The sequence below is a fragment of the Ornithorhynchus anatinus genome, chromosome 15 (assembly GCF_004115215.2).
Source record: "Ornithorhynchus anatinus isolate Pmale09 chromosome 15, mOrnAna1.pri.v4, whole genome shotgun sequence".
NCBI lineage: Eukaryota > Metazoa > Chordata > Mammalia > Monotremata > Ornithorhynchidae > Ornithorhynchus > Ornithorhynchus anatinus.
The window spans coordinates 521,484-547,830 of NC_041742.1; the positions used below are offsets into that span (position 1 = coordinate 521,484).

General features: G+C 60.6%; 1 protein-coding gene across 1 annotated transcript; it reads left to right on the plus strand.

Annotated features, from left to right (window-relative positions):
* Positions 1-6,896: 6,896 nt before the first annotated feature.
* Positions 6,897-14,745, plus strand: AHCY (adenosylhomocysteinase). The gene is made up of 10 exons (XM_029079999.2): positions 6,897-7,020; positions 9,756-9,946; positions 10,120-10,195; positions 10,543-10,695; positions 12,467-12,579; positions 12,697-12,904; positions 12,998-13,085; positions 13,195-13,312; positions 13,508-13,702; positions 14,534-14,745. Exons 1-10 carry the CDS (start codon positions 6,993-6,995, stop codon positions 14,663-14,665), a joined length of 1,302 nt encoding a protein of 433 aa, XP_028935832.1. The 5' UTR covers positions 6,897-6,992; the 3' UTR covers positions 14,666-14,745.
* Positions 14,746-26,347: the final 11,602 nt, after the last annotated feature.

Consider the following 26,347-nt stretch of genomic DNA (forward strand, 5'->3'; position numbering starts at 1 on the left):
GTCCCGGCTCTGCCGCTTGTCCGCGTGACCCGGGCCAGGTCACTTCACTTCTCTGTGCCTCAGTCACCTCATCTGTAAAATGGGAATTGAGACCGTGAGCCCCACGGGGGAAAGGGACTGTGTCCAAGTTGATTTTCTGGTATCCACCCCAGCTCTTAGTACGGTGCCTGGTACCCAGTAAGCTCTTACTTACATCATCGTCGTTATTATTCTTCATCACAGTGCTCTGCACACAGTAAGCGTTTAATAAACACGATCGAATGAATGATTATTGTTCAGCCTAGGGCTGTCGATTCTCCAGTGCCCGTCAGGGACTGCAGGGCACTCTGTCAGTCCATCGGGAGTACTGATTGAGCGCTTATTCAGCGCCCAGGAGCGGACCAGGCTCTGGGGAGAATACACTAGCTTTAGGACACACGTTACCTGCCCTCGACGAGCTCACCGGCTAGCAGGGGGGACGGGCGCTAAAATCAATTCCAGCTAGGGAGAGGCCACAGAGCTAAAAAATAAAATCATCGAAAGGCAAACAGGGTCCCCGCCAAGAGGCAACCACGTCTGGGTCCTGAGCAAAGCATGTTGGGCAGGGCGGCCTCCGCCCTCTTGGAATTTGGTCTCCGACGAACCGTGTCAATAAGCAAAGGTCCGATCGTCCAACCGAGAAACACGGGACGGGGGGCAGATTCTAGGCTACACGACGGGGTCGAGGCCCCACGCGGTCACGCTCCGCCGCGGCCACTGCTCAAGCTGCGGCCGGGGGAGGGTCGGCAGGGGTCGGCAAAAGGGTCCCCGGGGTGGGGATCGTCGGGGAGGACGAAGAGGCTCCCACCACACCGACGCTCTCGAAAACCAAGTGGGAAACGGCGAACCGATCGAAGGAGTGGAAGGGGTCGAGTAACTCCTCAGAGTAACCCAAATCAAGGGGCGATCCTAGCCGGGAGGAGGAGGGACAGCTTGAAAGGAGAGATGGGACCCTTAATTGGTTCATTCAAGAGCGCAGACCGTTATCCTAACGATTACGGGACGCGTTAAACGCTTACTCTGTGCCAAACACTGTTCTAAGCGCCAGGGTGGATACAAGTAAATCAGGCGGGACGCAATCGCCATCCCACATGGGGCTCATCTTCTTGATCCCCATTCTACAGAAGAGCGAACCGAGGTCCGGAGAGGTTAAACGACTCACCCAGTCACGCGGCAGACACGTGGCAGAGCCGGTAGTAGAAGTCAGGTCCTTCTGACCCCCTGAGCCACGCTCCGTCCACTAGGCCACGCTTCTCCTCCAAGTGGCCGTCTGGGACCCTGAGCCCCACGAGGGACAGAGGCCGGTCGTGTCTACCGGCCCCTCTTCCAGCGCTCCGTACGGTGCCCCGTGCACCTAGTAAGCACTTCACAGACCCTGAGCTCCCCCCTCTAGACTGGAAGCTTGATGCGGGCAGGGAACGTGTCTGTTTACTGTTGTACTGTACTCTCCCGATCGCTCGGTACCGCGCTCTGCACGCAGAAAGCACCCAACACGTCCGATCGACCGACCGACACAGATGCCGTGACTACTCCCTTGACGGTCGGCGACACCCCGGGGCGGGATGGGAGGCGACGGCATCCCCGCGGGGGCGGGGGCCGGCCGAGCCCAACGGGCAGAGCGACCGGTCGCCCGGGCCCTCGGAAACCTCGCCATCCAACCCGGCATCGGGGATCGCCGAAGGAGTGGGGCGGCGGACCGCGTGGTCGGTCCGGCCCCGGGTCACGCCTCCCCAGGCCCCTGCCGCGGGGGAGAAATCCACCTCGGGCCCAACGAGGAGGGGCACCTCGGTAGCAGATGCCCCATTGCAAAATTGATCTCTGGGAATTTCCCCAGTTTCAGCAGCCACAGCAATTGGCCCAACCCAGAGGCGGAACCTCCCTCACGGACCGGTGGCTCACCGCCGCGAGGCCCTCCCCTGCTTTTCCTTCCCTCCAGTGCCCGAGTCCCTCCCCTCCTCCCCCTGCCCTGCTCTGCCCAAGGCCCCGGTTTTGAGGACAAAAGCAAACAGATAAGCGACAGGTCCAAAGTCCCACCCGGGACGGGGCGGGCCGTTGGCGCCCGCGCCGGAATCGGCCAATAATCGGGAGGGGTCGCGGGGTCGGCGAGCCGGTGGCCAGGCGGGAGGGCCGGCCGGCCCCCCCAACGAGACCCCACGATGGCCCCGGCCAGACCGGGAGCCCCCCTCTTCACTCCTGACCCGAGGGAGACAGACGGCGCCACCACAGTCGCGGGCCCGACGTCCCCGTCGGGCGCTCGGCCGCCTCCCGGGGCACGAGCGGCAGCCCCGCGGCTCGCTCTGCTCAGGTCGGAGCTGCTCCGGATTCTGTCTGAGTCCGCGCTCCAGGGCTGCCCGGAAACGCTCGTCCGAGCTGCCCCGCTGGGCATTCAACCGAGTCGGAGCCCCGTCACCAAATGCTGTGGCCAACTGCTCGGGGACCCCGCGGCCAGTCACCCTCCTCACTCGGCCCGACCTGCCCGGCCCAGCCCCAGGTCTTCCTTTCTTCGGGGCTTCTAAGCGGCTAGTCAGATTACTGTCTTCTCCCTCTCACACGTACGTTGCCTTGGCCTCCCCACCCACACACAACCTTGGACCCCCCCCCCAACCCCACACACACGGTGCCTCGGGGCGCGCACGCAAACACATTCCTTGGCCCACATACACACATTAACACACTGCCCCGTGCCCGCCCCCGCACAAGATGCCTTGGCCGCCCCCCTCCCTTCCCCACACACGTTGCCTTGGCCCTCGTGTACGTACAGACGCAGGCACAGATATGTTACCTCGCGCCCCCACCCCAACGGACACACACGTCGCCTTGGCCCACCCCACCGCCATCACTGTACCTGTCTAAAGACGACGTTTCCCACCCCTGCCGGAACTCGGCTCCCGGCCCCGACCCCGGCCCCGTCCGCGACCCGTGAGGCGGGGGGACTGGCGGCGATGGCGAGGGCGGTAAGGTGGTATCGACGCCGGGAGTTACCGTCCTGGAAGACGGGATGCGGAATCCCAGTTTGGGCCGGGAATTCTCAGCGGAAAAGCCACGGGGGGTCCAAGAGCAACTTCTGAGCGCGGGCCGGTCCCTGCGGTCCGGTCTAAGCCGAGAGAGGCCCGTCCCCTCCCTCGGCCGAGTCGGTGGGCGGCGGTAGCCCCGCAGGGACTGACCGCCCAGGGACCAGGCGAGCCTTTTCACGGCACCCTCTTCCAAGGGGAAAGGCGGCCCCCGCCACCTCGGAGTCGAAACGTCACCTCGTGACCGCTGGAGCTAGCAGAGTGCAATTCAGGGCCGCCGCCCCCCAAACCCCCCGTACACCCCGAGCCGAGAGCGAGGAAGAAGACGTCCCTCACCCCGGGGTCAACTGAATAAGGTCCGGGGGAGTGGAGGGTGGGGGGGGGGGGGATTAGCCGAGCGGAATCTGGACGCCCAAACAGTCCGGAAGGAAAGGTAATAAATTCCCGCCGCCTCCGACATCCCGGGCAGCGGATCGAGACTTGCAGCAGACCGCTGCCAGGTCGCCCCGGCCCGGAGGGAGGGATGCCCACCCCGTCGGCGCCGAGCGAGGAGCCGCTTGGTGAGTTAGGGGAAGCGGCGTGGCTCAGTGGAAAAGAGCCCGGGCTTCGGAGTCAGAGGTCATGAGTTCGACTCCCGGCTCTGCCACTTGTCAGCCGCGTGACTGTGGGCGAGTCACTTCACTTCTCTGTGCCTCAGTGACCTCATCTATAAAATGGGGATTCAATGTGAGCCTCACGTGGGACAACCCGATTCCCCTGTATCTACCCCGGCGCTTAGAACAGTGCTCTGCACATAGTAAGCGCTTAACAAATACCAACATTATTATGAGTGTCCCACTGCACGGTGGGAAGCGTTCACGAGCAGGAGCTCGGTGCTTCGCCAAGGGCGAGTCGCGCCTTAGTGGGTTTCTCTAGAGAGTGAAGCATTCGTCGGGCTGAGGGTGCCAAACCCAAATAAGCGTACGCCTCCCTGGGGGGAAGTTCAATGTGCTGCGAATGAAAAATTAAAAATATTTCCCCCCTGCCCCCGATAGGGAAGTGCAATTGCCACAAGGAAAAATTTTGGCTGGCTCAGCCTTCCTGACTCCGGCCTCTCACCCTGGCCGAACCTCGAACCCGTCTTCGCGCGAAGGCCAACACCCCCAGAGTGGTTTTCTCCCTATTTTCACCCATTCCTAAACTGCACTCTAAAAATTCCTCACCGGGCCAGGCGGGGACCGTCTCTCCTCCTTCATTGGCCGTCTCTCCTCCTTCATTCACCGTTCAGTCGATCGTATTTGCTGAGCGCTTACGCTGTGGAGAACGCCGAACTAAGCGTTGGGGAGAGTACGGTATAACGCTGGACCCATTCCCCGCCCCCCACAAGACAACGGGTATCGAATCCCCATTTTACGGATGAGGAAGCAGAGGCTCGGAGAAGTGGACTGATTTGCCTAAGGTCACGCACGAGGCGAGGGGTGGAGCTGGGATTAGAACCCAGGTCCTCCGACTCCCAGGCCCGGGCTCCCTCTCCGCTAAGCTGCACCGCTTAGACGGCGAGCCCGGCGTGGGGCAGGGATCGTCTCTGTTGGCAAATTGTACATTCCAGGCGGTTAGTACAGTGCTCTGCGCACCGTCAGCGCTCAATAAATAGGATTGAACGAAGAGTCGCCGAAGTCTGGGGCCGGGCACGCCCTGACCTCCTCGAAATGCCAGGGATGATAATAAGAATAATAATGTCGGCATTTGTAAAGCGCTTACTACGTGCAGAGCACTGTTCTAAGCGCCGGGGGAGATACGGGGTCATCGGGTTGTCCCAAGTGAGGCTCCCAGGCTCCATCCCCATTTTCCAGATGAGGTCACTGAGGCCCAGAGAAGTGAAGCGACTCGCCCGCAGTCACACAGCCGACAAGGGGCGGAGCCGGGATTCGAACCCATGACGTCTGACTCCCGAGCCCGGGCTCTTTCCACTGAGCCACGCTGCTTCTCTAGGTTAGGGAGGGTGTCACTAACAAGGGGCCAGGAAGGGCGAGCTCATATCGCCGTCGCTATTACTGTTACGGCGATTACTCTAATCACCGTTACTAATATTGCAATCACTCTGATATAATAATAATAATTATGGTATTCGTTAGGGGCTTAGACACTAAGTACTGCGGCGGAGGATACAGCGTGGCTCAGTGGAAAGAGCACGGGCTTTGGAGTTAAAGGTCATGAGTTCGAATCCCGGCTCTGCCCCTTGTCAGCTGGGTGCCTGTGGGCAAGTCACTTCACTTCTCCGGGCCTCAGTGACCTCCTCTGTAAAATGGGGATGAAGACTGTGAGCCCCACGTGGGACAACCTGATTCCCCTGTGTCTACTCCAGCGCTTAGAACAATGCTCTGCACATAGTAAGCGCTTAACAAATACCAACATTATTTATACAAGCAAACTGGGTTGGGCGTAGTCCCCGTCCCATGTGGGGGGGGTCACGGTCTCAATCCTCATTTTACAGAAGAGGGAACTGAGGCCCCCCCCCCGAAGTGACGTGATTTGCCTAAGGTCGCCCGGCAGACAAGGGGCAAGGTCGAGATCAGAACCCGTGACCTTCCGACTCTATCCACGTCGCCAGGCCGCCCCTCACGGCTCCTACTCCCGTCATCACCGATGAGCCGTGAATAGGTACAACCCTTTGACCCCCTGAGGAGAAGCAGCACGGCCTAGCGGAAAGAGCCCAGATTTAGGAGTCAGAGGACCTGGGTTCGAATGCCGTCTCTGCCAAATGCTTGCCGTGTCATCTCGGGCGAGTCACTTAACCTCTCTGTGCCTTAGTTTCCTCACTGGTAAAATGAAGATTCTGTACCGGATCTCCCTCCTCCTCCGATTGTGAGTCCCTTATGGGACAGGAATTGTTTCCAACCTGATAATCTTGTATCTAACCCAATATTTAGAGAAGAGATTTGTAAGAATATTTGTAGAGAAGCAGCATGACGTAGTGGATAGAGCATGGACCTGGGAGTGAGAAGGTCGTGGGTTCTAATCCTGGTTCCGCCACTTGTCTGCTGTGTGACCTTGGGCAAGTCACTTCACTTCTCTGGGCCTCAGTTCCCTCATCTGTAAACTGGGGATAATAATGTTGGTATTTGCTAAGCGCTTACTACGTGCAGAGCACTGTTCTAAGCGCTGGGGGGGGGGTACAAGGTCATCAGGTTGTCCCACGTGGGGCTCACGGCTTTAATCCCCATTTGACAGATGAGGTAACTGAGGCACCGAGAAGTGAAGTGACTCGCCCACAGTCACCCAGCTGACAAGTGGCGGAGCCTGGATTCGAACCCGTGACCTCTGACTCCCAAGCCCGGCCTCTTTCCACTGAGCCACGCCGCTTCTCTAGACTGTGAGATGAAGCCTGTGAGCCTCACGAGGGACAACCTGATGACCCTGGATCTCCCCCAGCGCTTAGAACAGTGCTGTGCACATAGTAAGCGCCTAACAAATGCCCACATTATTATTACATTATTATTATTTATCGCGATTAGGTTGTCATGTTTTTGTCCGTCTCCGCCGATTAGACTGCGAGCCCGTCACCGGGCAGGGACCGTCTCTTATGTGTTGCCGACTTGTTCATTCCAAGCGCTTAGTACAGTGCTCTGCACAGAGTAAGCGCTCAATAAATAGTACTGAATGAATGAATACTATTGAATGAATGAATGACTAATCGAGGAGAGGGCGGCCCAGGGCCTGGAGGGGGGCCCCGCCCCCTTACGCACGGGTCACGTACCATGACGTAACCACGTCCCGCACGCTCCGCCCCCGCCCCCTCCCGCGCCCCCTCGCGGTGCCCCGCGGGCGGGCAGCTCATGAATATGCAAATGAAGAGGGGGCTACTTAAAGGGCCCGCCGCGGCGCGCCGTTCCCCTCCCCGGCCGGCCCTTGCAGCGGCTCCTCCCGCCCCTCCGCCGGGACGCGGAGTTCTTCCCCCGCCTCGGTCCCCGCGGAGGCTCCAGCATGTCGGACAAGCTGCCCTACAAAGTCGGTAAGAACCGGGGATCGGCGGGATGCCACTGAAGGCGGCTGCAGAGGGGGAGCTGGGGACCGCGCCGACATATGGCTTGCACGGCCCTGGGGGGCTCGGCTGGGTGGGAAGCAGCCGAATCCCTTTTCCCTCTGCAGATCTTACGACCCTATTCATTTTGTCAATAAGGTGCGTGTCTCCTTGCTTCTGTTGATCCGATGTCCTGTTTTGCTTTGCCGTCTTCCCCGTTTAGACCGTCAGCCCCTCCTTGGGCAAGGACGGGCCCCTCTCCCTGTTGCCCGATTGTCCCTTGCAAGCGCTTAGTCCGGTGCTCTGCACCTAGGAAGCGCTCCATAAATGCGACTGAATGGAGCAGGTGAAAACTGCGTGCCCGCGCGCCGCTCCACCGCTTGGCACTGGAAGCCCAAGAAAAATGTGCTGCCCCCAGCGGCCTCGCAGCGCGCCTGCGCGGTGGCGGCCGGCGCCTGTAGTTCGTGGCCGCCGGGCCGCTCCCGGGGGACTACAAGTCCCAGCAGGCCCCGCGCGCGGGGGCGGCCGGAAGTTGTAGTTCTCCCGCCGCCCGCCCTCCGCCAGGAGGCGTTCGGGGGCCGCTCCGCAGGGACTACAAGTCCCAGCGGGCCCCGCGCGCGGGGGCAGCCGGAAGTTGTAGTTCTCAGGGAGGCCGCCGGCCGGGGACTTCAAGTCCCAGCAGGCACCGCGGCCCCTTCCCCCTACGGCCCAGGGCGGGCGACTGCTGGTGGAGAGGAGCTGCTGGACCTGGGGGGTGGGTGTGAATGGGTATGCGTGGGTTTGTCTAGGTGTGCATGCACGTGTGCATGCATGCACGCACGTACGTGTGCATGCGTGCATGTGCTGGGGGGACGGGGGAGCCCGGGCCTGACAGAGCCCTGGGTGTCTCGGTGAGCTGGCAGCACGTGGCCCTTGAGGGATTCGACGGGGAGCCCCCAGAGGGGGGATCCGAGGCCGGGCATACTCTACAATACACACTGTGGAAACCGTCCAGGACTCTGACCCCCGGCCGGGGACGCACTACCGTGTCTGAATGCAGCCAGAGAAGCAGCTTAGACTCCGCGTGAAGCTGCCCTAACTTGCAATTAGGGGAGCCGTGCCAGGCTCCTCCCTTGGCGCCCGGGGCGCCTCGAGGGTCATAACTGTCCCATCCGCCCCGCAGTCCGTTATCCCTTGCAACGGATTTCAAATCGGCCCCCAAGGCTGCAACGGCCCTTAGGGGGGATTTCTCCCCCCATTAATAGTGATCGCGGTATTGAAGTCAACACTCGGTGATAAGCACTGGGATAGACACATGGTAATCAGGTCGGCTACGGTCCCCGTGCCATGTGGCATTCACAGTCTAGGAGGGAGGTGAGGTATTGAATCCAAATTTTAGAGATGAGGAAACTGAGACCCAGAAAGGTCAAGTTCATTCGGTCGTATTGAGCGAGCGCGTCTTTGGAGAGTAGATGAGTGCTCTGGTCAAGGTCGCCCGCGGACAAGTGGCAGAGCGGGGATTAGAACCCAAGTCCTCCTGACTTCCAGGCCTGCGGTCCTTCCTCAGGTTCCAGGGTTTCTCCAATTCCCAGCCATTAATGGTTGTTTCAGGTGATTCCCCACCCCTAACATCCCAACAGTTGTCACGGGGGATTCCAAGCCTACCTCCCAGTGTTGTGACGGGATTCCGATCCCAGAGGCGGGGAGGGGGCTACTCACCATTTGTGGGATCCCCCCTAATGGCGCCTTCCGGAAAGAGGTGTCGCAGCAGCCGGTTCAGGAGCGTAGCCGTCCGGGGGCAGCACGGAGGGCAAACGCGAGGACGGCCCGCACCGTAACGACCCCCGAGGGGGAAGGAGATGCCGGGCGGGTAGCCGATCCGCAGCACCGGGGAACTCCATCTCTCTTGGACCGCTCCCCCATACCCGCTTTGGTTTCTCTTGGATCATTTGCTCCGAGTTCCCTCTGTTCCCCCTCCGCTGAAGACGCGGAGCCCGGTGGGATCCCGGCGGGAGCCGTGCCCAGCAGTGGGATCCCGGCGGGAGCCGTGCCCAGCACGGCTTAGGTGCTCACAGTGCCCAGGATGAGCAAGCGCTCGTAGCACCCGGCACAGGTAAACGCCCGTAACGCCAGGCAGGAATAAGCGCACGGCCACGGGGTAGCTTCTCGGTCGGCGCCGGACTATCAACTTGGCCGGGAGCCCGGGGTGAGCCACCCCCGCTTCGGCCCTGGTCCTCCGGCAAATGGGGCGACAGGGCAGGTCCTCGTAGGGCGTGGGGGGGGGAGGCCCCAGCTTCTGGGCTCCTCAGGACTCGACCTTCGGACACCGGGGAGGCGCCCGTTAGAGGTAGGAGAGGCCGTTGGGTGGGTCCGGGGAGACACAGGGACGGAGCAGCACGGAGATGGGGCTCAGGCGGGGCACCGGAGGGCCGTTGCGCCGGCTTTGAAGAAGCCCCACGGGCCCGACCCGAGGCAGGGGTCTGGACTTTGCCACCACGGGGGGCTCCGAGCCCGACGGGGACCCTGCAGAGGAAACGGGGGTGTCGGCCGTGGGCCGGGGAGCCAGACGGCGGGAGCCCAGCCGGACCATCGGCCTGCCCCTCCCAGGAGCTTGGCCCGGAGCGGGCGGGGTCGGGCAAGTTAAGTCCCGGCCCCGGGGGCGGCGGGGATGAGCCCGAGCCCTCTCACGAGGGCGGGGGAGGGCGGGGGGGGGGGGTCAGCTCAGGACGGCCCCCGTCTCCCCACAGCTGACATCGGGTTGGCCGAATGGGGTCGCAAGGCGCTGGACGTGGCAGAGAACGAGATGCCGGGCCTGATGAAGATGCGCGAGATGTACGGGGCCTCCAAACCGCTCAAGGGGGCCCGCATCGCCGGCTGCCTCCACATGACCGTGCAGACGGCCGTCCTCATCGAGACCCTGGTGGCCCTGGGCGCCGAGGTCAGGCCGCCCCTACCTCCGCACCCGTGCACGCCGACACACACGCGTGCGCGCTCCTGACGGGGGAAGCCTAGCCCCCGGGGTCGGCCCTTCCCTCCGGGCCCTTTCGCGGCGGGGGTCCCCCCGGTGCGGACCCCGGCCGGGGGCTGACCCGCCCGTTCCGGCCGTTCCAGGTGCAGTGGTCCAGCTGCAATATCTTCTCCACGCAGGACCACGCCGCAGCCGCCATGGCCAAGGCCGGCATTCCCGGTGGGTGCGGTGGGGACGGGCCGGGCCCGGGGCGGGCCGAGGAAGACACCCTCTGAGGGGGCGGCGCGTGGAGGGGACACCCTTCCCTCCCCCCCCCCCCACACCCCCACATACACACACGCCTACCTCCACCCCCTCTTCTCGAGGGGAAGATCCCAGCCGGTGGTCTGTCGGGCCCGAAGAGCCGCCCTCCCCCCCCCCCCCGGCCACCCCGCCTCGGAGAATGGCACCCTGCCCTTGGGGGTGGGACCGAGACTCCGGGACCAGAGGGCCGCTGAGGGGCGGGGGGGTCTTCCCGCTGGACCCCGGCCGGGGGCTGACGGGGTCTTCCCGGCCGGCCGCTGCAGTGTACGCGTGGAAGGGGGAGACGGACGAGGAGTACCTGTGGTGCATCGAGCAGACCCTGTACTTCCAGGACGGCCGACCCCTCAACATGATCCTGGACGACGGCGGAGACCTCACTAACCTGGTCCACACCAAGTACCCCCAGCTCCTCAAGGGTGAGGGGCCGGCCGACCCTCCGCAAGGGGGAGGGCGGGGAACGCTTCCGTGCTCCCTCTCTGCCAAACACCGCTCGGCCCCTGGGTCCATTCAAGGTGGTCACGGCGGACACGGTTCCTTAACTGCGCTAGGGATTCACGGTCTAAGAGGGACGGAGAAAGCAGTTCTTTTCCACCCGTTTTTCAAGCGAGGAGACTGAGGCCCAGAGGGGTTAGGGGACTGACCCAAAGTCGCACAGCAAGCCCAGGGTCCAGCCAAGACTAACGCCCCGGTGCCTGGGCTCCCGGCCCTAGGCTCGGTCCATTAGGCCACACTACCGCGGGTCTGGGGAGGGCCTGGGGGATGGGCACGGGTTCCGCTGGGCTGAACCTGGGAGGGCGGCGGGGGCTGGAGAGAAGGGTCCAAGGCCAGAGCCGTCTCAGATTCACTCATTCAATAGTATTTATTGAGCGCTCACCGTGCAGAGCACTGTACTAAGCGCTTGGACTGGACAATTCGGCAACGGATAGACAGGATCCCCGCCCACTGACGGGCTCTCACGCTGGGCTGGGCCAGAGGCTGGGCTGGGGGAAGCAGAGGGGCTGCTTCCCAAGAGGGGCGAGCCCCGGTCCCGAAGGAGGCTGAGATTCCCGCCTCCCGCCACGGGAGCGGCTGCCTTGGCGCATCCCAGGGGGCCCGGTGCGCCTGCCGGTGGGGAAGCGCCACAAGAGGGTCACTTGGCCACGCTCGCCACCCTCCTCTGGGGTTCCGGGCACGGGCCGGGGGTCTCCGGGTGCCTCGCCCGGCGGACGGGCGGTCATCCCCGTGGAAAAGGAGCCGTCGAGCGGGCTGTGCCACAGCAGATCCCCTGGGGTGAGAGCCCGGGCCCTTTGACCTGGCTCCTGGGGAGGCCTCCGGGACGGGGAGCCAGTAGGGCTGACTTTGGACCCGGCTCCCACCTCCCTGGCGGTCCATCCTCCAGCCGAGTCCCTGTCGGGTGGGCTTTCGGACCTCTTCCCTTAGCCGGCAGCTGAGGGGGCCTCTTCACGGTCCCCATCCCCCCGGCTTCCGGAGCCTGCCGCCTTACCTGGGCTGGCCTGAGCTCTCATCGCTCTATCTGTTGCCGGTTTATACATTCCAAGCGCTTAATACAGTGCTCTGCACAAAGTAAGCGCTCAGGTAATACTATTGAATACTACCGAATGAATGGCAGCACGTCCGGGGGCTGCCCTCCCCATCCTCTGCCTCCTCTGGCAGCCCTGCCTCCATTGATCCCGCCTTCGCCCCGACGTCCCTCTTCACCTATCACTTATTTGTCCTTTTTTGGCCATCAATCAGGCCTCTCTGTGTTTGCGCTCGTCCCCACTGGAGGTATGAGATTCGTCTGGCTGGCTCCCCAATGGATCCTAAGCCCCTGGAGGGCAGGATCTCCCGTAGTCAGCTTTTGTTGGAGGCTCCCAAACTCTCCCTTGGCTCCTCGATCCCCAGTGGGTGCCCAAACCCAGCCCGCTGCCCCCCCGGGGTAAATACCGAAAAGGCGGTACGGCCAATTTCCGCTCCGCTTTCTTGGAATTTACTCTCTAGGAGAAAGGGGCGGTGGGATGTGGGGTAAGAGTGACCGAGGAATGTCTCGCTAGTTGGGGACCCCAGCCCGGGGAGGCCCCGAACCAAGGGTCCCCGCTCGGGGGAAGCATCGGGTGCCAGCGGGCACCGTGGAGCCCGAGCCTCGGCCCCACGGTCGGTCTGGCTCCCGCGTGCTCGGCTCGGGCCCACCGGCCCCCTCTCCCGCAGGCATCAGGGGTGTCTCCGAGGAGACCACCACCGGCGTCCACAACCTGTACAAGATGAAAGCCAACGGCGTCCTGAAGGTTCCGGCCATCAACGTGAACGACTCCGTGACCAAGGTAGCCGCCTCCCCTGCCCCTCCAGCCCCGGGGGGGGGGGGGGGGGTGGGTCGGAGGCTCCCTCCGCCACCCCCCGGCCCGGGCCTCACGGGGCTCCCCGGACCCTCCCCCTCACAGAGCAAATTCGACAATCTCTACGGCTGCCGCGAGAGCCTCATCGACGGCATCAAGCGCGCCACCGACGTGATGATCGCCGGCAAGGTGGCCGTGGTGGCCGGCTACGGCGACGTGGGCAAGGGCTGCGCCCAGGCCCTGCGCGGCTTCGGGGCCCGCGTCATCATCACCGAGGTCGACCCCATCAACGCCCTCCAGGCCACCATGGAGGGTGAGGGGACGGGGAGGGTCGGGCCTGAAGCGGCGGGGGCGGGAGGGGAGGTCGCCCACCCCACGGAGGCTGGGAAGGTCCTCTGTGCCCTAGGTTACGAGGTCACCACGATGGAAGAGGCCTGCAAAGAAGGGGGCATCTTCGTCACCACCACCGGCTGCACCGACATCATCCTGGGCAGGTGCGGATCGGGGCCCCCCCGACCCCCGGCGCCTCCCCACCCCCTCGCTCCTCTCCCCTCCACCCTCCCGGCCCCTGACCCGGCCTTCCCGGCCCCGACTCCCCGACAGGCACTTCGAGCAGATGAAGGACGACGCCATCGTGTGTAACATCGGCCATTTCGACGTGGAGCTCGACGTCAAGTGGCTGAATGACCACGCGGCCGAGAAAGTCAACATTAAACCACAGGTGCGCGGGCCTCGACTGGGAGGAGCCCGTGGACCGGGGTCCTTCGCTCTCCAAGGGAGCGCAGGCCTGTCTCCCTACCCACCCCGAGAGCCCTAGAGGTGAAGGAGACCGCCGGGCGAGAGCCCGCCGGACCGCCCGCCCAACCTCCTGCCTCCCGGCCCTCCCCCAACGCCGTGCTGGCCCTCGCCCTTGCAGGTGGACCGCTACACGCTGAAGAACGGGCGCCACATCATCCTGCTGGCCGAGGGCCGGCTGGTCAACCTCGGCTGCGCCATGGGCCACCCCAGCTTCGTCATGAGCAACTCCTTCACCAACCAGGTCCTGGCCCAGATCGAGCTGTGGACCCACACGGACAAGTACCCCGTGGGCGTGCACTTCCTGCCCAAGAAGGTGAGCCGCGGCCCGGCGTCCGGGCTCCGGCCCTCTCCCCACACTGGCCGGGGCGGGGAGCTTTCCTCCCTCCGCCCGACTCTCCACCCGTCAGGACCCTCGCCGGACGCGGGGTGCTGAGCTGGAGGGTGCGGGCCGAGCCTGCTGCTTCTCGCTAGTGGCCTCCGGGGAGGGTCCCTCCTCCCGGGCTCACGACATCGGGGTGCGGCCTGGAAGCGGGATCCCGGCACCCGGGGCCACCGTCCCCGAGGTCCCGTGGTCCCGGCTCGGCCGAGACCCGCCCCTCCCGCCCCCCACGACCCCCGACTTCCCGGCTCCCGAGTCCGGGCGTCGGGGAGGGGCGAAGCCGCGGGAAGGGAGAGACGGATGGACGGACCCAGCGACGGCCTGGCCGCCCCCACGCTCCGCTCCCCCTTCCCGTCTCTAATTTGCCGTCCTCCTCCTCCCGGCGCCTTTCAGGCAGCCCGTCCCCGTTCCGCCCTTTGTTGTGCGGCTCTGGCTCTTGTCACAGGCAGGGAATTCTTTATCGAGGGAAACCGGCATCTCCCCCATCTGCTCCTCATTTTCTGCTACAGACTGTGGAGCGTAAGGGAGCCGGGGGCCCGGAGGGTTCGGAGGGGGGAGCGCCGGGCCGCCCCTCAGCCGGGGGGGGGGACCACGGCGACACCTCCCCTGGCCCGACCGGAGGCCGGGAGCCGAGGAGCCGGGGGCTGCGTGGCAGGGCCGGGGAGGGCGCGGGAGTCCCCCCGCGGGACTGCCCGACGCGTCCCGGCCCCGACTCGGGATCCCGCGGCGGTCTCGGCCCCCCCTGACCCGCTCTCCCGCCCGCAGCTGGACGAAGCCGTGGCCTCGGCCCACCTGAGCAAGCTGGGCGTGAAGCTGACGGAGCTGACCGACAAGCAAGCCAAGTACCTGGGCCTGCCCAGGGAAGGCCCCTTCAAACCGGACCACTACCGCTACTGAGAACCCGCAGCCCAGACCCCCCGCCCTCCCTCCCCGAACCCCCGTCAGAGAATAAACATAGATCTGCATTTCTCTCCCCACCCCGTCCTCCATCCCTCAGGGAGCGGGGTTCACCCAGACCCGGCGAGGGGAGCCGGGACGGACGGTCGTGGTGCCCCTCAACTGGTCTTTTCTTCAGAAACCACAGGGCGGGGGGGGGGGGGGTCAAACAAATAACACTCCTGCTGCGGTGTAGGGGAGGGGACAGGAAACAACGCTCCGGCGGGGCGCCGAGGAAGGGCACGGGATGTAAACCTTCTTCCCGTCCCGGGGGAGGACACAGGAAGCAGCCGTTCTTGCCTAGGCTTTTGCGGGCCGTGGCCGTTCCGGTCCAGGGGCCACCCTGACCCCGCTTTTGACCTCTCGGCTCCCCTCCACACTGCTCTGCCACCCTCCTTTTCCTCCCTCCAGAAGAGCCTCTGGGCTGAGGGACCTGTGGCCTAGAAGGTGGGGAAATAGCCTCATGGATAGAAACCCGGGCCTGGGTTCTAATCCCTGTTCTGTTAGTCTGCTGTGTGACCTTGGGGAAAGCATTTCACCTCTGTGCCTCATCTGTGAAATGGGGATTAAGACAGGAGCCCCGTGTGGGACACGGACCCTCGTCCCAACTGATTAACTTGTAGCCACCCCGGCGCTCAGTAAGGTGCACGGTACATATTCATTCGGTGGTATTGAATGCTTATTGTGTGCGGAGCACTGTATTAAGCACTTGGAAAGTCCAGTTTAGCAACGGAGACAATCCCTGCCCACAGCAGGCTCAGTTGGGGAGCGGGGAGACACATCTGAACAAGTAAACGGGCATCAATAACATCAATATAAATAAGGGTTGGTATTGAGTGTTTACTATGTGCCCAGCACTGTTCTAAGCGCTGGGGGTGACACAGGGTGGTCACGTCGTCCCACGTGAGGCTCACGGCCCCATTTTACAGATGAGGTAACCGAGGGACAGAGAAGTGAAGTGACTTGCCCACAGTCACACAGCTGACGGGTGGCGGAGCCGCGACAGAATCAGAGATCTACACATACGCATCAGAACAAGTAAAACGGGCATTAATGCAAAAAAGGATTATAGATAGGGACATGTGCACCTAAGTGCCGTGGGGAAGGGGAAGCTGAGGAAAAGGAAGGCGTGGCTCGGTGGAAAGATCCCAGGCTTGGGAGTCAGAGGTCATGGATTCGAATCCCCGAATCCCTGCTGTGCCATTCATCAGTTGTGTAACTGGGCAAGTCGCTTCATTTGATAATAATGTTGGTATTTTGTTAAATGCTTACTGTGTGCAGAGCACTGTTCTAAGCGCTGGGTAGATACAGGGTAATCAGGTTGTCCCACGTGGGGCTCACAGTCTTTATCCCCATTTGACAGATGAGGGAACTGAGGCCCAGAGAAGTGAAGTGACTCGCCCACAGTCACACAGCTGACAAGTGGCAGAGTGGGGAATCGAACTCGTGACCTCCGACTCCCAAGCCCGGGCTCTTTCCACCGAGCCACGCTGCTTCCTATTTCTCTGGGCCTCAGTGACCTCATGTCAGCTGGGTGACTGGGCAAGTCACTTCACTTCTCTGGGCCTCAGTTCCCTCATCTGTAAAATGGGGCTGAAGACTGAGCCTCACGTGGGAGAACCTCATCCCCCTGTATCTACCCCAGCGTTTAGAACAGCGCTCTGCACGTAGTAGGCGCTTGACAAGTACCAACATTATTAAAATACGGATGACGACTGAGTCCCACATGGGATAACCTTCGCGTGGCTCACTGGAAAGAGCATGGGCTTTGGAGTCAGAGGTCATGGGTTCGAACCCCGGCCCTACCACTTGTCAGCTGTGTGACTTTGGGCAAGTCACTTAACTTCTCGGTGCCTCAGTTACCTCATCTGTAAAATGGGGATGAAGACTGTGAACCCCACGTGGGACAACCTGATTCCCCTGTGTCTACCCCAGCGCTTAGAACAGTGCTCGGCACATAGTAAGCGCTTAACAAATACCAACATTATTATTATTATGGCTCTGTATCTCCCCTGGTGCTCTGCACGTAGGAAGCGCTTAAACACCAACATTATTATTGCCTGGAGGAGGTGAGCCTTCAACAGGGCTTTGAAGGGGGAAGACAGTGACTTTGGCAAATCTGAGGAGGGAGGGCATTCCAGGTAAGCGGTGGGACGCGGGCCAGGGGTCGAGGGGGGGACGGGGGAGGTGGAGGCCCAGAGAGGAGGGGAGCGGAGCGTGCGGGTTGGGACGCAGGAGAGAAAGGAGGTGAAGTAGGAGGGGGCAAGGGGATGGACTGCTTGGAAGCCAAGAGTGAGGAGTCGTAGCACCTAACGCACCACAGTTATAATAATGTTGGCATTTGTTAAGCGCCTACTATGCGCCGAGCGCCGTTCTAAGCGCTGGGGTAGACACAGGGGAATCAGGTTGTCCCACGTGGGGCTCACAGTCTTCATCCCCATTTTACAGATGAGGGATCTGAGGCACAGAGAAGTGAAGTGACTCGCCCACGGTCAGCTGACAAGTGGCCGAGCCGGGATTCGAACCCATGACCTCTGACTCCAAAGCCCGTGCTCTTTCCACTGAGCCACGCTCCTTCTCCAATTGTAATAATATTGGTATTCGTTAAGCGCTTACTATGTGCAGAGCACTGTTCTAAGCGCTGGGGGAGATACGGGGTAATAAGGTGGTCCCACGTGAGGCTCACAGTTCATCCCCATTTTACAGATGAGGGAACTGAGGCCCAGAGAAGTGACTTGCCGACAAGTGGCAGGGCCGGGAGTCGAACCCATGACCTCTGACTCCGAAACCCAGGCTCTTTCCACTCCCCGCTCTGCTGTATTCATTCACTCAATCGTACTTACTGAGCGCTCACTGTGTGCACAGCACTGGACTAAGCGCTTGAAAGGGACAGTTCGTCAACAGATGGAGACAATCGTGCCCAGCGCCGGGGTCACAGTCCAAAAGGGGCGACGGCAAGACAAGGAGACAGGCAGCGATGCCATCAGAATAGAATCAGATGTGTACACACATCACTAATGAAAGAGAAAAATAAATAATATATAGACACAAGGGCCGTGGGGAAGGGGGGAGAGCAGAGGAAAAGGGGGAGCTCAGTGTGGGAAGGCCTCCTGGAGGAGGTGAGCTCTCAGGAGGGCTTTGAAGAGGGGAAGACGGTGAGTTTGGCGGAGGTGAGGAGGGTGGGCGTGTCACCGTCTCCCCCAACCTGCCCCCACCCCCGGCAACCCCTTCAGCCCCCCACCTGTGGGGTTAGAGAGCCGGGCTGGGGAGTCACAGGTCGTGGGTTCTAATCCCCCCTCCGCCGCTTGTCAGCTGGCTGACCTGGAGCCAGTCACTTCACTTCTCTGGGCCTCAGTTCCCTCATCAGGAAAGTGGGGATGACGACCGGGAGCCCCACGGGGGACCACCTGATGAGCTTGTATCTCCCCCCAGCGCTTAGAACAGTGCTTGGCACAGAGTAAGCGCTCAACAAATACCGACATCATCATCATTCACCCACCCGCTGTGCCCACCCCCCGGGGAAGGCAGGGCTGGGGGGCTCCACCCAGATTGCAACCCCCGGGCAGGGTGGTTCGGTGGCAAGAGCCCGGCCTGGGGAGTCAGAGGACGTGGGTTCTAATCCTACCTCCGCCACTCGTCCGCTGTGTGACCTGGGGCGAGCCGCTTCGCTTCTCTGGGCCTCATCTGGAGAATGGGGTTCGAGACTGAGCCGCACCTGGAACGACCCGATGACCTTCCATCTACCCCAGAGCTTAGAACAGAGTAAGCTCTTAACGAATACCACACTGTTATTCTCTGTGCCTCAGTTTCTTCATCTTTAAATGGGGATTAAGACTGAGTCCCACGTGGGACAACCTATTTACCTTGAATCTCCCCCAGCGCTTAAAACAGTGCTTGGCACAGTGTAAGCGCTTAATCAATACCACCCTTATCACTATTCTCCGTGCCTCAGTTCCCTCATCGATAAAATGGGGATGAAGACTGTGAGCCCCACGTGGGACAAACTGATTACCTTGAATCCTCCCCAGCGCTTAGAACAGTGCTTGGCACAGAGTAAGCGCTTAACCGATACCATATTATTATTCTCCGTGCCTCAGTTCCCTCTTCCGTAAAATGGGGATTAAGACTGAGCCCCACATGGGACAACCTGATCACCTAGTATCTACCCCAGGGCTTAGAACAGGGGTTGGCACAGAGTAAGCGCTTAACTAATACCACATTGTTATTCTCCGTGCCTCAGTTTCCTCATCTGTAAAATGGGGATGAAGACTGTGAGCCCTATGTGGGACGGGGACTGGGTCCCACCCGAATATCGTGGGTCTACCCCAGCGCTTAGAACAGTGCTTAGCACAGAGTAAGCGCTTAAGGAATACCATCTTATTATTATTCTCTGTGCCTCAGTTCCCTAGAGAAGCAGCGTGGCTTGAGTGGAAAGAGCCCGGCCTTGGGAGTCAGAGGTCACGGGTTCTAATCCCCACTCTGCCACTTGTCAGCTGTGTGACTTTGGGCGAATCACTTCAATTCTCTGGGCCTCAGTTCCCTCACCTGGAAAAGGGGGATGAAGACTGTGAGCCACACCTGGGGCCACCTGATAACCTTGTATCTCCCCCAGCGCTTAGAACAGTGCTTGGCACATAGTAAGCTTAACAAATATCATCATCCTTATTATCATTACCCCACTGCTTAGAACAGTGCTCGGCACAGAGTGAGTGTGTAACAAATACCATCTTATTATTCTCTGGGCCTCAGTTCCCTCATCTGTAAAATGGGGATGAAGATAGGGAGCCCCACGTGGGACAACCTATTTACCCTGTACCCACCCCAGCGCTAAAAGTGCTTGGCACATAGTAAGCGCTTAACAAATACCATCATTATTATTATTACTGTTTCCCCAGTGTTGAGAACAGTAAGCGCTTAACCAGTACCACCATGATTATTATTCTCCGTGCTTCAGTTTCCTCATCTGTAAAATGGGCACGAAGACTGTGAGCCCCAAGTGGGACAACCTGATTATCCTGTATCCACCCCAGCGCTTAGAACAGTGCCTCGCACATAGTAAGCGCTTAACAAATACCATCGGTAGTATTATTATTAAGACCGTGAGCCCTTTGTCGGACAAGGACTGGGACCAACCCGAATATGTGGGGTCTGCCCCGGCGTTTAGAGCAGTGCCTGGCACAGAGTTAGGCGCTTAAGAGATACCATCATTCTTATAACGATTAGGGGGGTGGGACTGTTAGTATTTGTATTTGTTAAGCGCTTACTATGTGCAGAGCACTGTTCTAAGCACTGGGGGTAGATACAGGCTAATCAGGTTGTCCCACGTGAGGCTCACGGTCTCAATCCCCGTTTTCCAGATGAGGTCACTGAGGCCCAGAGAAGTTAAGTGACTTGCCCACAGTCACACAGCTGCCAAGCCCGTTCTCTACCACTCACGAGGTCTGGGGGGAAGGCGGGGTCCGGGCCCATCTTTCCCCGGCGGAGAGTTTAGCAGAGTTGGCTGGGAACGGGCAGGACCCCGGAGACCCCCGTCGCCCCCTTTCCCGGAGGGGTGGGGGGGTGGGAAAAGGAAAAAAGGGTTTCCTCTAACCCCTTTCAAACGTCTGGAGGCCCTGCCCCTGAGCAGTGGGGCAGTCAGGTGCGCCCCCTCCTCCCCCCTCCACCCCCCATGACCGGCCCGGGGGGCCAGGTGCGCGCCCACCTGCCCGGCCCACCTGCCCAGCGCTGGCCAAGGCCGACCCCATTTCCCAGATGAAGGAACTGAGGCCCAGGGAAGTCAAGCGCCTTCCCCCCAGGTCACGCAGCAGGCCGCAGACAACCGGCCCGGCTCGGGGGAAAGAGTCCGGCCTTGGAAGTCAGAGGTCGTGGGTTCTAATCCCCGCTCCGACACCTGTCAGCCGGGTGACTTTGGGCCGGTCACTTCACTTCTCTGGGCCTCAGTTTCCTCATCTGTAAAATGGGGATGAAGACGATGAGCCCCACGTGGGACGACCTGCTCACCTTGTATCCCCCCAGCGCTTAGAACAGGGCTCCGCATATAGTAAGCGCTTAACAAATACCGACGTTACTGTTATTAAGTTTAGGTTGTGAGCCCGTGATTGGGCAGGGCTTGTCTCTACCTGTTGCCCAATTGTCCATTCCAAGCCATCAGTACAGTGCTCTGCATAGAGTAAGCGCTCAATAAATACGACCGAATGAAGTGAAGCGGCGTCGCTCAGTGGCAAGAGCCCGGGCTTGGGAGGGGAGGTCGTGGGTTCTGATCCTCTCTCTGCCACCTGTCAGCTGGGTGACTTTGGGCCAGTGGCTTCACTTGTCTGGGCCTCGTTTACCTCATCTGTCAAATGGGGACGTGGAACAACCCGATTACCCTGTATCTATCTCAGAACAGTGCTTGGCACAAAGTAAGCGCTTACCAAATACCATACCATGACTATTATTAGTAGTATTAATTATTAAGTGGCAGAGCTGGGATTAGAATCCACCTTCTCTGACTCCCAAGCCCGTGCTCTTTCCCCCGAGCCACGCCGCTCACCGTCTCTCTAGAGAAGCAGCGTGGCTCAGGGGAAAGAGCCCGGGTTTAGGAGTCAGAGGTCGTGGGTTCTAATCCCAGCACCTCCACTTGTCCGCTGTGTGACGCTGGGCAAGTCACTTGACTTCTCGGTGCCTCAGCTCCCTCATCTGTAACGTGGGGATGAAGACTGTGAGCCCCACGGGGGACAACCTGATTCCCCTGTATCTCCCCCAGCGCTTAGAACAGTGCTCTGCACATAGTAAGAGCTTAACAGATACCGACATTATTATTATTATTATTTTTATATCTCACGCGATGAGGAACTGGCGTTGGGGGCGAGGCGGGCTTCCTCCTCCAGGAAGGCCCCGGGATTGGAAGGTGCCGACAGCAGGCTCCTTGGCGCCCGGTAGCTCGAGTCGGACGGGGCGATGGGCCAGGGAAGCGGGCAGGGGCCCGACTGAGCCAGGGATTCATTCATTCACTGGTATCTGTTGAGCGCTTACCGTGTGCAGAACACTGAACGAAGCGCTTGGACAGTAGAATTTGGCATCAGATAGAGACAATCCCTACCCAACAGCGGGCTCCCCCGGCGAGAGGGTTTTGCAGTAATCTGTGGAGGAGCAGCGCGGCTCGGTGGAAAGAGCCCGGGCTTGGGAGTCAGAGGTCAAGGGTTCGAATCCTGACTCCGCCGCTTGCCAGCTGTGTGACTTTGGGCAAGTCACTTACCGTCTCTGTGCCTCGGTTACCTCATCTGGAAAATGGGGATTAAAACTGTGAGCCCCACGTGGGACAACCTGATCGGCTGGTATAACCTCCCCCCCCAGCCTTTAGAACAGTGCTTCGCACATAGTAAGTGCTTAACAAATACTACCATTATTATTATTAATTCGGAGTCCGTGGACAGTGACCCTCCGAGGCCTCCCCTCCCTCTGAGTGGCCCGAGAGAGAGAGGTGCCCTACCCTCCCTCTTCCCCCTGGTGCAGAATTTGGAGAACCGGTGTGTGCGCAGAGAAACCAATTACCCTGGGCCTGCTGGTTCCCAGCGTTCTTCAAAGCGTTGGTTTGGCAGAGGTTCCCTGAGGTGGGAGGGGCAGGAAATGGGAGCCTCATTTTGCAGAAAGGGGAACCCTGGGCCCACGGGGCAGTTCGTGAGTCACGGGGATCATGAGACTTGATTTAGGGCAGGTGGGGTTGTGTGCCTGCCGGAGGAGGAAGATGTGAGGCTACTTCCATCGTAAAATCCTTTAGAAGTTCCTGCTTGTGAGGATGTCCAGCTGCAATGCCTCAACTTCTAGGAATCACCTGATGATGACGATGATGAGGATAATAGTATCCATTCGACATTTTAAATTAGCCTAAGCACTGTAGTCAGCGGACGAGAAACCGACCGGACACGGTCCCTGTCCAAACTGGGGCTCACGATCTCATAAGGGAGAGAGAGCAGGGACCCGAGTCCCATTTTAGAGACGCGGAAACTGAGGTTCTGAGATTAAGGGATTTACCCGGAGACTCACAAGAGGCCCGAGGGGCGACTAGAGGTCAGAGGGTGAAGCATTCTGTATTTTTAGCCTTAAATTGAATCTTCTCCAAGAGGCCTTCTCTAGCTAAACTCTAATTTTCCTTATTTCCTCTCCCTTCTCTGTCACCTTGCACTTGAATTGGGGGAAGCAGCACGGCTAGGTGTAAAGAGCACGGGTTTGGGAGTCAGAGGTCATGGGTTCTGCTCCCCGCTCCGCCACTTGTCAGCTGTGTGACTTTGGGCAAGTCACTTAACTTCTCTGTGCCTCAGTGGCCTCATCTGGAAAATGGGGATGAAGACTGTGAGCCCCGTAAGGGACAACCTGATTGCCTTGTATCTCCCCCAGCACTTAGAACAGTGCTTGGCACATAATAAGCGCTTAACAAAGGCCAACATTATTATTATTACTTCTCATTCACCCCACGCTCAGCCCCACCACACTTATGTACGTAGCTATACTTTATTTATTATTAATATCTGTCTCCCTCTCCAGACTATAAGATCACTGTGGGCAGGGAACCTGTCTACCAACTCTCTTATTTTATACTCTTCCAAGCACTTAGGACAGTGTCCTACACACAGTCATCATTCGATAAATGCCACTGATTGATTCCAGCCCTGTGCTCTTTCCACCAGGTCTACCTATCTTCTCTCACCTGGAGACCTGCTTCCTGCTAAGAATTCTTCCATGTAGTGGACTAGGGCCTCCCTGAATATCTCCTGGGCGGGAGGGAAGAGAAAGAGAGTGAAAAAGAGAGTGACTTTTCCCAGAGAAACGAGGGAAGGAAAGAGTGAGGCAGAGAAGGCTCCAGCTGCCTTTCCATCAAGGATTTGCTCCCTTAATCAGACACACAAGAACAGCCAGAGAGTGTGCCCGGAAGATTGTGTTTATCTGTGGGGAGGGGGGAGGAAGAAGACGTGAATTACCCTTCTGACTCTCCTCCAGTCTGTGGGAGTCACTGACCCTCTCCGATCACCCCCTTTCCTGCTGAGAAAACCGAGGAACAGTACCCACCGCGGAGGAAGGCGAGACAGTGAAAGCCAGGGGCGTCGAGGGCCGTACAAGTTTGGACACTGTCCTCCTGCCACCAACGAGCTCGATTCTCCCCTTGGGCCTGGATCGTCCGCGGTCGGAGTGAACGACGGGCAAACAGCAGGGGAGGGGACCCTCGGCCGAGTTTCTCGGGCGGCTTCGCCCGGTTCACGCCGGCGGAGCTGAACTGCGGCCGGGAGTCCCGGCAACCATTGCCTTCTCGCTGAAACACAGGATCGGGGGCTCAGGGAGTCCTGGACCCTCCCCAGCCCCGCCTCCCGCAATAATCCACCCCTCTCTCACTCCCGTCCAGTCCGCCCAATTCGGCTCCACTCCCGGGTGGAGACCACAGTCTGGGACCAAGTGTCCTCCCACCGACTCAATGGAATTTCCCACCGGAGGTAGAGAGAGGAGCATCCGTGGCTGGATTGAGGGGTGCTCAACCAGGAACGTCCCTCCCTTCCTCCCGCTCCTTCCAAGGCTTTTCTGAGTGGCCTGGGAAGCCGGGGTCCTCAGTAGCCTCCGCCAGGGTCTCTCCCCTCCCGGCTCCGCTGGGGGCCGGAGAGGGAGTGAGGGTAGGCGGCGTCCGGAGGTTTGGCGGCGGCCGGGGGACCGCGGCCAGGGTCGGGATAAAACCCTGTTGGCGTCACGGGGTCCGGGCTCGTTCTGCTGTCGGGGGCATTGGGGTGGGGGGCAGGTGCTGAGAGCTGGGGGCGTTTGCTGGGCGCCGAGTGAGCAGGGTCAGGGAGGGAGGCCAACCCGGAGCGGGTGCGGGCCCACAGACAAGGCGCCTCAGCCCGACGTCCGCGGCTTGGCCAGCGTCGGGGAGCACCTAAGGAAAAACAGACCGACTCTCCTCCTGTTGCTGGTCAGAGTGAGTTTATTGCACGAACAAGCGGCTAACAATTGCGAGTGCAGACAGAAGCCCCGGGAAAAATCTGCGGGAACAATACGTGGAGTTTACAAGAAGATACTGATAGGAGAAGCAAAGGTGCCAGTGACTGGGCCCCCCAACTAGTCCAAAGGCACAGAGACCGGGAGCCCGGAGACCCGGGTTCTAGCCCCAGAATCGCACCCGGCCTGCTACGTAAACCTGGGCAAATCACTTCATCTGTCTGGGCCCAGTTTCCTCATCTGTAAAGTGGGGGTAATCCCCGCCCCTCCCTCCCAGAATGAGATAAATGAGGTGAAAGGGCTCTGGACCCGGCGGTTCTATTCGAGTTCAGGGTCAGCCGGGATCCCTACGTCCCTGGCTGCGGTCTCAGGCACTCAGGGGCGGTGTTCCCCGGGTTCCCGGTGTTCCCGGGGGAGTGGTGTGCTGGAAGTCCCCGGGCTGGGGGACGCTCCGGGAGAGCCTGGCTTCTGGCTTCAACCGAGCGCCAGCCGTCAGCCAGGCTGGGAGTTCGAAACCTGGATCTCGGAGGTCAGAGTCAGGCGGGGCTGCGGGGTGGGGGGCGGGCCGGGAGAATCACCAGGGTCCTGGCTTTAGCCAGGGCCACCAGTTTGGGGGAAGACATCTAGGGTGGGATCCCTGGGGGCAGGCTGAGACTGAGTAGCTGGTGTCAGGAGCCAAACTCCGGGCTGCCACACTGGCAGGTTGGGTGGGGCTTTGGTCCAGAGATTTTTCCCCCTTCGGGTCCCAGACGGGAGGGAGTGGGGCATTCGAGCCTCAGCCCTGGGCCCAGAAACCACACCCCATTACCCAGGCTGGGGCCTCTGCCAGAAGCCTGTCCATTTTCACTCCTGCAGGTGGGTAAAGTGATAATAATAACCGTGGTACTTGTTAAGCGCTTACTCTGTGCCAGGCACTGTTCTAAGCACTGGAGTGATTACGAGCAAATCGGGGCGGACGCAGTCCCGGTCCCGCATAAAACTCATAAGCTTAGACTCCATTTTACAGATGAGGTAACTGCGAGTAAAGTGACTCACCCAAGGTTACACAGCAAACATGTGGTGGAGTCGGGATTAGAACCCGGGTTCTTCTGACGCCCGGGCCCACGCTCTACCCGTTAGGCCACGCTGTTTCAGAGCAACTATGCCCACGTGTGAGCGGGGACCTGCCGGGACCACGAGCGGCCTCCACCCCGGCCTCCCCGACGATGACGTGCGAGGACTGGGGTTACTTGAAGCTGGAACCAACGGAGCCAGGAGAGCCTCGGGCCCGCGGGAGGGCACTGCACACCGGGGGGGGGGCCAGAAAGACCCGGGCACCATCCCGGAAGGCGGAGCCCGATCCCGGCTGCGGCTCCCGTTCCCGCGACCCTCCGCCCGGCCCGAGTACCGGCCTCCGGCCCCCGGCGCTGGGTTCGGTTGAAGCAAAGGACGTCGGGAAGCCGGAGTGCGGGTGGAGAGAGCGATGAGATCTGTGAGTCGGAGAAGAGGGGTCACGGCCCCTCGGAAATGGAGCTCTCTCCTGTTGGAGGCCCGGGTCCATCCCTCCACGGCCCCGAGGGGCTCCCGCCCCCCGGAGTCTGCTAACCGGACCCAGAGATCGGCCCCGGTCCCGCCGCCGGGCCACATGTGGGCCACCCCGCCCCGGCACATGGAAAAAAGCGACAATTTGTTGTTCCCGAAGAGCGG

What these genes read in the sequence shown, in the direction of transcription:
- AHCY (XM_029079999.2), top strand. Translation starts at nt 6,993, where the DNA reads ATGTCGGACAAGCTGCCCTACAAAGTCG. An exon ending in TGGTGGCCCTGGGCGCCGAG is followed by an intron (nt 9,947 to 10,119) that starts GTCAGGCCGCCC and finishes CGGCCGTTCCAG; the next exon opens with GTGCAGTGGTCCAGCTGCAA. An exon ending in CCTCCAGGCCACCATGGAGG is followed by an intron (nt 12,905 to 12,997) that starts GTGAGGGGACGG and finishes TCTGTGCCCTAG; the next exon opens with GTTACGAGGTCACCACGATG.